At 48.6% G+C, this 12,964-nt stretch overlaps 1 protein-coding gene across 5 annotated transcripts in view; it reads right to left on the minus strand.

Annotated features, from left to right (window-relative positions):
• Positions 1–12,964, minus strand: part of ABCB9 (ATP binding cassette subfamily B member 9) — a 52,371-nt gene that overhangs the window by 21,317 nt on the left and 18,090 nt on the right. For 3 of the 5 annotated variants that reach the window (XM_043976146.1, XM_043976144.1, XM_043976145.1), the window contains 3 exons: positions 6,753–6,867; positions 5,111–5,241; positions 2,061–2,266 (listed from right to left, as the gene is read on the minus strand). In XM_043976146.1, coding sequence (XP_043832081.1) covers positions 2,061–2,266; positions 5,111–5,241; positions 6,753–6,867 — 452 coding nt within the window. The remainder of the gene's footprint in view (positions 1–2,060; positions 2,267–5,110; positions 5,242–6,752; positions 6,868–12,964) is intronic. The other 2 variants (XM_043976147.1, XM_043976148.1) reach the window with 1 other exon arrangement.

The following is a 12,964-nucleotide window of genomic DNA, read 5'->3' on the forward strand; positions in this document are numbered from 1 at the left end:
CTCCTCCCATTGTGCCCTCAACAATTTCTGGCCCATGGTGAACAAAGGTCTCTCCATCCTTCCCTCTCCTGGCCCTCTCTAGGGGCTGGCTCCCTCCAGGACACTGCATCCAGAAGGCCTGGGGAAGCCTTCCTCTGCACACTCCCAGGCCCGGGGTCCTGGAGGGGGCATCTACCCTGTCCAGCCCCTCAGCTGCCTTTCCTCATTGGAAGGCCATTCCATCAAACTGTCCCATGCAGTCCACAGTATGGTGGCTCCCCAGTGGCCCTCCTTTCCCAAGGAGCTCCGCCCTTGGTTCACCATCTTCTCTTCCCACCCTGATACTTCGGGGCTTCAACCCTGATGTTTGTCCCCTCTCCCCTCCTAGTTCTCCAGCCTCCTTCTACCTCAGGGCCTTCACACAGGTGTGCTCCCCACAAATGTTCCACATCCCTTATGACAAATTCTGACATTCTCTGACATGATCACAGCTGCCACTTGCCCCTGGGCCTCCCTATACCTGCCATTGTCCTCATAGAGGCCGCCAATCCTTCCCCGATTGGGCACCTTCTCAGGTTACTCCCCCAGCTCTGCCTTCACCCTCCGCAGCCTGATAGTTAGCCATGTGGGCTTGGCCGACCCTGCCTCAGTCACTGCTTATCTCTCTCTTTTTTTTTTTTTAGTGAGGCAATTGGGGTTAAGTGACTTGCCCAGGGTCACACAGCTAGTAAGTATTAAGTGTCTGAGGCCGGATTTGAACTCAGGTACTCCTGACTCCAGGGCCGGTGCTTATCCACTGCGCCACCTAGCCGCCCCTACTGCTTATCTCTTGACAGCTCTCTGCCCTCAATGACTCCTCTCTTCCCACTCATGGTCACCAGCTACAACCGGGCTCTCCTTTATTCCTCCTAGATCCATTCCCCATCTCCCTCCCCACAGAATCACGTCCACATCTTTCCTACTTCAAGTTTCCCCACTCCCTCCCTGCCTCCTTTTCTCTCTCCTTCCCTCTATTCCCTTCCTTCCCCCTCTCTCCCTCCTTCTCTCCCTCCTCCTCTCCAAGCTGAGGACCCTGCTTTCCTTTTGCTAACAAAACTGAGGTTCTTTTCTGTGAGCTCCCTCCTCTCCTTTCTCTTCCTGATCATCTCACCACCTCGAGTCTCTCCCCACTCCAGGCCATCTATACCTGTTTGTCAAAGTGATTTTCCTTCACTGTGGATGTGACTGTGGGACTCTCCTACTCAATCACCTCCAGTGGCTCCCTATTGCCTCTTGTATAAACTCCTCTGTGTAGCTTTTCACAGCCCTGGACAACACAGCTCCAACCTATTTTTGCAGCCTCATTGTCCATTCCCCCACCCCTGACCCCGTATTCTGCAATCTGGCTAAACTGGCCTCTCCCTGTTCCTCCCACATGACATACCCTCTCCCATCTCCAAGCCTTTGCCCTGCCATGCCTCATACCTAAAGTGTACTCCCTCTTTGCCAGCACTTCATACGGTCCCTGACTTCTTGGTCCACCTTCTATATACAGCTTTCCCAATATGAACCAGGTGCTCTATGCTGAATGACTTTTTATGTATTCACTATATAGAGAATGTAAACACCTTGAAAGTAGGGATTGTTTCAGTTATGCACATAGTAGGCCCTTAATATATACACATATATGAACACATGCACACACACATATACGTGTGCACAAAGCCAAAATGAAACACAGTTTCTGTCCCCAAGGGGATACCCTATTGAGAGGGACACGGAGCTAGAGATGCCATGCAGACACCAGACTGGACTTCTGACTTGTTGGAGGACCCAAGTTCCCACAGGCCTGTAGTTAGCTCCCCTGGAGACCCAGGGAGCATGGGAAGACCCTGGCCCCTGAGACCCCAGCATAGCCCCAGAGCTGGGGTGGCCGTTGGGGCCTTAACCCATAGAGCTCTGGGAGATTGGGCCAGGGCAATATCTTGTAGGCCTTGTGAAGAACAGAGCAGGGGCCCAGCTCCTGGGGAGAGCAGGGCAGGGCCCAGTCACCCTCCTGGGCCCGGGGCCTTGGTCTGGGGAGGAGCAGGGCAGGGGCCTACCTTGTAGTACTTGCCGTAGATATCTGACACCATCATGATGATGGGGAAGCCCATGAAGGTGACCAAGGAGAGCTGCCAAGAGAGGCTGAACATGAAGACGACGACGCCGGTGACCTTAACTGTGTTTCGGAGAAAGATGTTGATGTTCTGGGAGACGAGATCGCTGACCATGGTGGTGTCCGAAGTTAAGCGGGAGATGAGGTCCCCTGGAACACAGGCAGCTCAGCTCTGCACGGTGGCCAAGTGAGAGGGACAGTGGGAAAGGGAGGGGAGGGGACACTAAGGGGCTTTCTCAGCCAGACTCTGCCTTGCCCGCCCACCATCTCCCGGGCCCAGGGAGGCCCTGGGTGTTGACACCCCCCACCCCGTGCCACACAGGCTTCCCACTGCCTTCCAAGACAATGCAAAGTAAAAGCATTTATTAAGCACCTACTGTGTGCCAAGGGCTATAATGGGTGCTGCAGATGCCAAGACAAGAATAAAATCATCCCTGCCCTCCACTGGGAGAAGCTGCTCTTTGGGAGCTGGAGTGTCCCACCTGCCCAGGGGCAAACAGGAGACAGCCCCAGACTGTTCTATAGAAGCCTTATTTGCCCAGGGGCTGCCTTGTACCCTTAAATACTGCCTCGGTCCATCTTGTCGCCCAAGAAGCATTCCCACCTTCTCTCCAGCCTTCTCTCCAATCCCATGGCCCTCCAAGGAGCTCAGTGTTGTCATTGAGATGAGGACACCAACCCCCAGAGAAGGTCAGTTCATCCTTCCCAGAGGTGGCCAGATGTGGCGACAGAAGGCCAGGCCACTGCTAAGGCCAGTGACGCTCCCTCACGCACCCTTGTGAACTTGGGAAATGCCCCACTGCCCTCTATGGCAGGAATGCTTCTTTGTGCCCTGGATGCCTTGGGAAGTTTCGGGAAACTCTTGGAGCATCATGTTTTTTAACTCAAAAAATAAAATACATGGGCTTACAAAGGGAAGCAGTTATGTTTAAATCCAACTGGCCAAAACACTTTAAAAAACAAATTCCTGAGCCCCAGGTTAAGAACTGCTCATCTAGGGGAACCCCATGGCTGGCCCCTTGCACCTTATCCACCAGGCACTCTTACTGCTGTCCCTGCAAATGCCTCCTGTCCCAGGCTTGGAAGGGAGGTCACATACCCCCTGACCCCTCCCCTGCCCAGGGAAAGTAAGGAATTGGGCAGTGGCCTTCCCTGCCTATTTCTTCTGCCTGACCTGCTGCCCTCTCAAGGCAAGTAGAGACGCCCTGGCCTTAGGATCCTCAAGGACAAGACCTGTTTTACTGGGGGTGTGCCCACAGGTCTCTGTGGTGGACACATCCTAGCCAATGTGGGCTCTGCACACTCCTCAGGCAGTGTGGGAAGGAGCCTGACATCCTGGCCTGGCCCTGGTCCCTAAGAATGACCACACAGAGGTGTGGCCAGAAGCCCGAAATTACCCTAACTTAGGCCTAAGGTTGCAACCAAAACCCTTGGCATGCAGGCCAGACCTTTGAGGACAGACAGTGGCTAGGACACAACAGACTCGCTGGCTCAGCTTGCCTTCCTACATCACTCTTCCTGGGGAACTGAGGAGGAGAAGGCTGGGTAGAGCCAAGGATTGGGCTTGGAGACCCAGTGGTGAGGGTCCTTTCTTCATCAACTCATCTAGCTTCACGTATTCACTCATTCATTGCTGATCATTCATTCATTCCCTCAGACTTCCTCATTCATTTATTCATTCTCTCAGTCTTCCTCATTCATTCCTTCTTTCAGTCCTCCTCATCCCTTCATTCCTTCAGTCCTCCTCATTCATTCCCTCAGACTTCCTCATTCATTTATTCATTCCCTCAGTCTTCCTCATTCATTCCTTCTTTCAGTCCTCCTCATCCCTTCATTCCTTCAGTCCTCCTCATTCATTCCCTCAGTCTTCCTCATTCATTCATCCAGTCCTCATTTATTGATTCCTTCATTCCTCTTTCATTCCTTCCTTCCCTCAGTCCTCCTCATTCCTTCCTTCCCTCAGTCCTCCTCATCCCTTCATTCCTTCAGTCCTCCTCATTCATTCCCTCAGTCTTCCTCATTCATTCATCCAGTCCTCATTTATTGATTCCTTCATTCCTCTTTCATTCCTTCCTTCCCTCAGTCCTCCTCATCCCTTCCTTCCCTCAGTCCTCCTCATTCATTCCCTCAGTCTTCCTCATTCATTCATCCAGTCCTCATTTATTGATTCCTTCATTCCTCTTTCATTCCTTCCTTCCCTCAGTCCTCCTCATTCCTTCCTTCCCTCAGTCCTCCTCATCCCTTCATTCCTTCAGTCCTCCTCATTCATTCCCTCAGTCTTCCTCATTCATTCATCCAGTCCTCATTTATTGATTCCTTCATTCCTCTTTCATCCCTTCCTTCCCTCAGTCCTCCTCATCCCTTCCTTCCCTCAGTCCTCCTCATTCATTCCCTCAGTCTTCCTCATTCATTCATCCAGTCCTCATTTATTGATTCCTTCATTCCTCTTTCATTCCTTCCTTCCCTCAGTCCTCCTCATTCCTTCCTTCCCTCAGTCCTCCTCATCCCTTCCTTCCCTCAGTCCTCCTCATTCCTTCCTTCCCTCAGTCCTCCTCATCCCTTCATTCCTTCAGTCCTCCTCATTCATTCCCTCAGTCTTCCTCATTCATTCATCCAGTCCTCATTTATTGATTCCTTCATTCCTCTTTCATCCCTTCCTTCCTTCAGTCCTCCTCATCCCTTCCTTCCCTCAGTCCTCCTCATCCCTTCCTTCCCTCAGTCCTCCTCATCCCTTCCTTCCCTCAGTCCTCCTCATTCCTTCCTTCCCTCAGTCCTCATCCCTTCCTTCCCTCAGTCCTCCTCATCCCTTCCTTCCCTCAGTCCTCCTCATCTCTTCCTTCCCTCAGTCCTCCTCATCCCTTCCTTCCCTCAGTCCTCCTCATCCCTTCCTTCCTTCAGTCCTCCTCATTTATTACGTAAATGTCAGTTGTGTGACTAACATGTCCAGACAGACTCTGGGCCCAAAAAGGAATCAGGGGCCCTGGGGGCACCAACCTGTCCTGTTCTCGTCAAAGAAGCTTGTCTCCTGTGACACCAGGGAGCGGAAGAGGCAGTTACGGAGGCGGATGTTGAGTCTGGCAAAGACGAGCGTAAAAATGCCGCCCCGAATACCTGCGGCAAATGAGCTAATTGCAGATGAGAGATGTTAAAGGAAAAATGTCCATCCAGCACCGAGTTTCAGCAAACCCCGATGACGCAGGGGAGTGGGGCTAGGCTGGTGTTCCCCCACCCCACTACCCACAGGCAGGGTTGGGAGATCCCATAAGGCCAAGGAGGCCTGGACAGCTTCCTCCCCAAACTCGGCACTCCCTCCGCCCTTCTTGACTTTCTTGGGTTGCCCACCTCCCTTTAAGAAACTCTCAAATTTTGCTTCATGGTCTATTTATATAAATTGTAGATGCAGAAGGAGCTTGGAAATCCCTTAGTCCAAAATGCTCTGCCTCAGATCACGCAGGAATGAGTGGCAGGGCTGGGACTGGAACCTGAGCCCTCCAACTTGATGTCCAGGATTCCACAATTTGGGAAAGATATATAGGAAGCTGGAGGGATCACAAGATCCTTAGATACAGAAGCTGAAGGATCTTAGACAGAGGTCATTTGTTCCAATGTACTTATGTTGAAAAATAATGGAGGTCCAGACAGAAGTGACTTGCCCAAAGTCACATACCAGTGGAAAGGAGCAGAATCAGGCTTTGAGTCCATCTCTTGTGGCTCCAAAGCCAGGGTGCTTTCCATGGCCTCAGGGCCTAGAGATGATTGTTTCATAGAAAATATATTATATTTTTCTTGTTCTGTCCCCAAGAAATCTAAACAAAGGGGGAAGATGTAAGGATGGAGTGAGAGAGAGAGGATGGTGGAAAAAGGGAGAAGCACACTCCTCTTCCACCAAACAACATGCAAATAGGCCTAGTTCCATCTGGGGAACCAGTCAGCCTGCTCTGATTCCAGCACCAAAGGTGGGCACAGGTCACTCCCCATTCTCCCTTCAGTCCCCTAGAACAAGACATATGTGGCTACTTCTAACAGGGGACAGCAGTGAGTGAGGCCTGTAGGCTGGGTCTGCACCCTTGATTCTGAACCCAAGTGTCTTGAGTTGGGAACAGTTTCTGCCTAGCCCATCTCATGAGCCATTACAAAAGACTTCACTAGGACTTACCAGAATGGGGCCACTTTTAGAAATAAGAGTATAAGCTAGGGATTCGTAACATTTTTGAGTCCTGGACCTCTTTGTCACTCTGAGGAAGTCTGTGGGCCCCTTCTCAGAATAAAGTTTTGAAATAGACAGGACTAAAAAAGAAAACTCTTACAATGAAATAGTTATCAAAATATTTTTTACAAACAAGTTCACAGAACCAAGGCCTGAGGCATGAGCTGTGATGGATTTAACCCAAAACAATGGAACTCTCTCACCAGTCCCATCCTCTCTCTCTCTCTCATCCAGAAGGGACCCACTTTAAAGTCACAGGTTAGATCTTAAAACAGGTTCTCTCCATCCAACATTAGATTTAGGCAACAGAACCCAACAAAGAGTTTCCCAGTCAAGGAGGCCCTGCTGTATCCATTGGGACCCAATGTTAAAAATAAGAAGGCCAAAGGCTCTGGGGAATGGGGTGGGGTGGAATGGAGAGCCAGCTACCTGCCAATAGCCAGGAGGCACATGATGACCACGGCCGTGGAGAACTGGTCCATGCTCTTCTGGATGACAATGCCATCGATGGCTCGGCCAGTGTAGTAGGGAAGGAACGTTTCTCCTGCCAGGAAAGGGGGAAGGTCAGACAGGCGCAGTCTTCCCATGATGAGCAGGGGAGAGGGGGCATTCGAATCAGCCAACAAATGGCCTCTGTCAGATTTGTCATCCCAGGACAGAGGGCATTTTTTTTTCCTCTTGTCTAGACCTTCAATTTCACTAGTATAAGATGAGAGGCAGCTTCATGCAGTGGTTAAAGCCTTGGACTTGGAATTGGGAAGACCTGTGTTCAAATCCTACCTCAGACATTTACTAGCTGTGTAACTATGTAAAAGTCACTTAACATGTGTCTGCCTCAGTTTCCTAATCTGTAAAATGAGGACGTTGGACTCAATGACCTATGTGTTCTCTTTTAAATCTAAGATCCTGGACTCTCTCTACTAATACAAATAAGCAACTCCTCTGGGGAAGGGAAGGGAATAAGAATTAATTCTGTGAGCTACGTACTGTGCTAAGTGCTTCATAAATAGTAAATCAAGTTCAACAACTTTGGGTCTTCAAGCATTGACAGGAGAGCCCTGAGAGGTTGAGACCTGTCCAGGACCACCCAGACAGTAGGTGTCAGAGGCAATACTTGAACCTGAGTCTTCTTGACTCTGATGCTGGCTCTCTACCCATCCTTCTCTATTGGGCAATTTCTTACCCAAGGCCCTGAAGGCTGAAGCCAGGGAATACTGTGGGTAAGCCACGCACAGCTCCCTCTAGCCCCTTCTTCCAGCACTCAAGAGCTTAGTCTGCATGGCATTAACTGTTCCTTGTCTAACAAACTTGTGTTTACCCAGTAGGCAAGAATCAGGTATTCAGAGGACTCTGCCCTTCTCTAAGAGGAAGGGATGCCCCTCTTACTCCCACCAGCTAGGGATTACCAGCCCACGGGACCACCAGTTGCTTCCTGAACTCAACACCAAATCTCTCACCTCCAAGCATTTGCAGATGCCATCCCCATGCCTACCATAAACTCTTTACCTCTACCAGTCAGAAGCCTCCAGGGCTCAACTCAAGTGTCCTCTCCTCTGGTAAGCCTTCCCTGATTCCCCCAGCTGTTAATGTCTTTCTCCTTCCTCGGTTTATAATGCAGTACACACAACTATAATGGAAGATCCTTGAGGACAAGGACTTAGGTTTCATTTTGGTGAACTGAGTCACACTCAGCTGAGTATTATTCACTACCCACATTTCTGTAGCTTTCTACTGATGGCAAAGCACTTTTCTCTCCAAATGGCCCTGTGCTTCAGGTACTAGTAGGGATACTGTCCCCATTTTAGAGATGAGAAGATGGAGAGGAGGCTCAGAGGCACTTGGGCAAACAGCTGGTAAGTGGCAGGAGCTAGGACTTAAAAATCCATTTTGAATCCAATACAGTGCAACACACAGAGAGCCAAACGTCGCACTGAATATGGTGTGTCCTTGCTACTGAGGATTCCCTACTGGCCAAGGATGGGAGGATCTTAGGGAGGGCAAGGATGCTGGCCTCATCCGGTCCAACCTTCCACCTGACAAATCATTTGAGCCTCAGTCATCACCATAGGAATCTGTGCTGCATCCATCCTAATTTCACACCGATCCATCCTCTACTCAGCTGCCAAAGTGATTTTTCCCTCCTCAACAAACTCTAGTGGCTCCCTATCACCTCCAAGATCAATGATGTCCTCCTCTGCTTGGCAATGAAAGTCCTATAACCAGGGTCCATTCATCTTCCCAGTCTTACGCTTTACTCTCTTCCACCCATTCCATTCCAAGCACATGGCTGACTTTTTGCTCCTCTCGCCCAATGCCCCATTTCCATTCATGCCTTTGCACTGGCTGGCTGTGCCCTGGGCCTGGAACGCTCTCAACTCCCACCGCTCCTTCTGAGGATCCCTGGTATCCTTCAAGCTTTAACTGCCATGCCACCTACTGTATGAGGCCTTTCTGGGTCCCCCAGCTGCCCGTGCCTTCCTCTCTAAAGCTATCTTCCACCTGCTCTCTAGGCTTGTTGTTGTCATCACTCAGTTGTGTCTGCCTCTTTGTGATGCCCCTCCCCATTAGGGGTTTTCTCGGCAGAGATACTGGAGTGGTTTTCCATCGCTTTCTCCAGCTCATTTTACAGATGAGGAAACTGAGGCAAAGAGGGCTAAGAGACTTACCCAGAGTCACCCAGCTAATAAGTGTTTGAGGCCAGATTTGAACTCAGGCAGATGAGTCCTGATTGCAAATACAGTGCTCTATCTACTGCCCGCTCTCTAGCTAGGTATCTACCATCTCCTATTAGAATAGAAGTTTCATGAGGGCAGGGACTATGTTTTTACTTTTATTTGTATCCCCAGTGCTTAGCAGTGTCTGGCACACAGTAATTAATAAATGCTTACTGGTTGATTGACATATCCTAGAAGCTGCTTTCTTGAGCTGTATCAAATGAGAGAATGTAAAGTGTTTTAAAAGTCTTAAAGTACAACATACATGTTAACTATTATTATTACTGCCAAATATTATAGATCACAGATATAAAGTGATGAGACCTTATAAAGCATCTAGTCTATCCCCTTCATTTGACAGATGAGGAAACTGAGGCCTATCAGTTTAAGTGACTTCTCCAAGACCACAAAGGTATTCAGTTAGCATGAGGCAGGATTTGAACCCCGGTTCTCTGACTCTACTATGTCATGCTGTCGCTCCATCAACTTGCTTTTTCAGGGGGGTGTCATTTCCTCTCAGAGTCTCAGTTTCCCCATTTATAAAATGATGGTCTGGGTTAGGTAGCATTTGAGGTCCCTGCTCTGCATCTATGATCCTATATTTGATTTCAGCGGGCAAGGAACTTCTAGGCATGGAAACCCTCTGCATACATGCAGGTTGGCACCTCATCTGCAAATCAGAGTCTTAGAGAATTGTCTGGGAGCCCTGAACACTGAAGTGACTTGCCCAGCAAGATGTGGCCAATATATGTCTGAGGTTGGATATGAACCCAGGTCTTCCGGAACCTAAGGCTGATCTTCCACCCACTCCACTACACATGAATGGGTTCACTCCTTAACTGAAAATCAGAACACTGGGATTCTAGATAAATAGGACTTTCTTCTAAGTGATCTTTGGCTTAAGGACTGGTTCAAAGCAATCTGCTTTCTCTGCTGGCTTGCAAGCTTCTCATAGGCAGACAGCGTGGTGTTGTGGGAAAGAGGCCTGGGGTTGAGTCGGCAAGACCTGGTTTTCAAAGTCCACTTTGGACACTTCTATTAATGTGTCAGAGGTCACAACCCTTCATCTGTAAAATGGTTGTAATAATACTTACCTTGCTTGCCTCACCAAGTTAGGAGAAAAGTTCTACATAGTAGCTTTTAGAGAAAGGCCATAGTTAGATTGTGGAGGTATTTAAATGCCAGGCTTACAGTGGGGAGCTGATGAAGGGTTCTGAGCAGGAAGGGTGATATGGTTACACATCAGAAGGTTTGTATGAAATCAATCAATCCATTTATTAAGCACCCACTATCAACCAATTAAAGTGTACATTTCTTGAGGGCAGGTACTATTCTTGCCTGTCTCTTATCCTCAGAGATTGCTTAGCACAGTCCCTAGCATATAAGTATTCAGGAAATACTTATTGACTGACTACAAGGAAATAGACAAAAAAGAAATAGTTTCTGTTCTCAGAGGACCTGGATTTGAATCCTGCGTGTCAGCACTTATTCACTATATGACCATGGGGAAAGACACTAGAACAAAACCCCAGTTTTCTCATCTGCAAAATGGGGAGAATACCCACATTACAGGACAGCTGTGAGAAGTTCCAATAACATGTAGAAGTATTTTGCAAATCTTAAAGCCTATAAAAATGCCAGTTATTATTTATTATCTGCTTTGTTTTGTTTCCCTTCTCCTCCCTCCCCTCACAGTGCCTAGGACAGGGCTCTGTCCTGAGAGGATGCTGGCTAGCTGACCACACTCCTAGATGTCCTACATTCTTCATGAGAAGTTCTAGCTGGGCACTAAAGACATCACACAACCAAGGTACCTCTAAGGGGTGACATTTCTCCCAGGTGCTTGTGGGTAGGGTCTAGGGTCCCTGAACTCAAAGGGTCTGTATCCTTGGGCTTGCATCATGCCTTCCCAGCCTAAGCACCCCCTCTGGCCTAAGCAATCAATGTTGCCAGGCCAGGGCCCAGCTCGAGGGCATAGAGACTTTCTCCTGGTCACTGCTGCCCTCTGCTGGTGGTCTGACTTTCCCCAATGGGGAAGTGACTTAGAATCATGCGGTCATGGAGCTGCAGCTGAGAGGAAATTTGGAGGTCACCTAGTCCATAGCTTCTTAAACTGTAATTCTTGACTCCATAAGGGGCTCATGTAACTGAATGTGGGGACTGTGAATAATCTGACATCAGTAAAAGGTTATGTATACCTATTTTAGATACCTATATACCCCAGGTTGTGTAAAAATTTCTCTGGCAAAAAGGGGGTTGCAAGTGGAAAAAGTTTAAGAAGCCCTGATATAGTCCAAACCCCCATTTTACAGAGGAGAAAACTAAGTCCCAGAGAGGTTCAGTGAGGTATGTCCTTCAAAAACTGTCCATAAAACAATCTTGTGCTGAAAGCCTCAGCTTCCTCCACAGACTTTAGTTGTTTTTGTTTTATTTATTTATTTTTTTGTAGGGCAATGGAGGTTAAGTGACTTGCCCAAGGTCACACAGCTAGTAAATGTCAAGTGTCTGAGGCCAGATTTGAACTCAGGTCCTCCTGAATCCAGGGCCAGCGCTTTATCCACTGTGCCACCTAGCTGCCCCCCTTAGTTGTTTTTGGTCCAGACCTCTGAGTTCATCAGTGGGACTCCTGGTGTGGAAACTCTACCCACCAATGTAAGTAGACAAGTGGTCTGTAAATTATCTGAGGAATTAGTTGTTTGGGGGTTCAAAGAGGTCGACTGACTTGTTCATGAATGAAATGCATTTATTAAACACTTACTGAATGCCAGACACTGAACTAAGCCCAGGGTCACCCAGTTAGTATAGACCAACGGCAGGACTTGAATCCAGATCTTACTGTCTGTATGGTCAACCCTTCTCAGGATCATGCTTTTGAATACATAAAATAAAATGCACAGGATAACCAAAGAAATCAATTATACTGAAATAGTTATCAGAATATCTTTTTTTTAAGCATTTAATTTTTTGTTGTTGTTTGTTCAGTCATGTCTGACTCTATGTGACTCCATTTGGAGTTTTCTTGGTAAAGAATGATCTGCCATTTCCTTCTCCAGCTCATCTTACAGGTGAGGAAACTGAGGCCAACAGGGTGAAGTGACTTGCCCAGGGTCTTGCAGCTAACAAGTGTCTAAGGCTGGATTTGAACTCAAGTCTTCCTGACTCCAGGCCTGCTGCTCTGTGCCACCAGCTGCCTCTTTCACAGGTGAACTGGAATCTGCATTGGTAGAAAGAATCCCCAGCCTGGGAGTACTCCACCCTGCTGAGATCAAAGCTCTTGTGTTCATTCATGTATAGGAGAGCGCATTCTCTTCATTCATATCTGGTGATGGCTGGGCCAGGAGAACCAAGTCCAACTTTCCACATCTGTCTACCCAGGGAGAATGTGAGAGAAGCTCTGTCTCACCAAATAATGCCCCTCACAGTCACATGGAGAGTCAACAAAAGTGTCACATGTCTGAGTGGAAGGCTACGCTGCAGTTCGGATTGAAGAGAGATGGCAAGAAGGGAGCTGGGGTCAAGGGGAGAAAGGCCCAGGAGTCCAGTCCTACCACAGGCTGAAGAACATGCACATCTGCTCTTGGAATGCCCACCTCTTTAGAGCCTGTCTGACCCTCAGTGTCCTTTTCTTCACAGGGCTATTGTGGGAGCTCAGAGGAGAGCACTTTTTTGTACTATGAAAGTGGCAGCTATCATTCTCTGCTTCGTTTTATTTCCCTTCTCCTCCCTCCCCTCACAGTGCCTAGGACAAGGCTCTGTCCTGAGGGGATGTTGGTTAGCTGGCTACACTCCTGGATGTCTTGCATTCTCCATGAAAAGTTCTAGCTGGGGAAGGGGCACTGAAGACATCACAATCGAGGTACTTCTAAGGGGTGGCATTTCTCCCAAGTGACTGTGCGTAGAGGCTAGGGTCCCTGAACTTGAAGGGTC

Source organism: Dromiciops gliroides, chromosome 1, assembly GCF_019393635.1.
Source record: "Dromiciops gliroides isolate mDroGli1 chromosome 1, mDroGli1.pri, whole genome shotgun sequence".
NCBI lineage: Eukaryota > Metazoa > Chordata > Mammalia > Microbiotheria > Microbiotheriidae > Dromiciops > Dromiciops gliroides.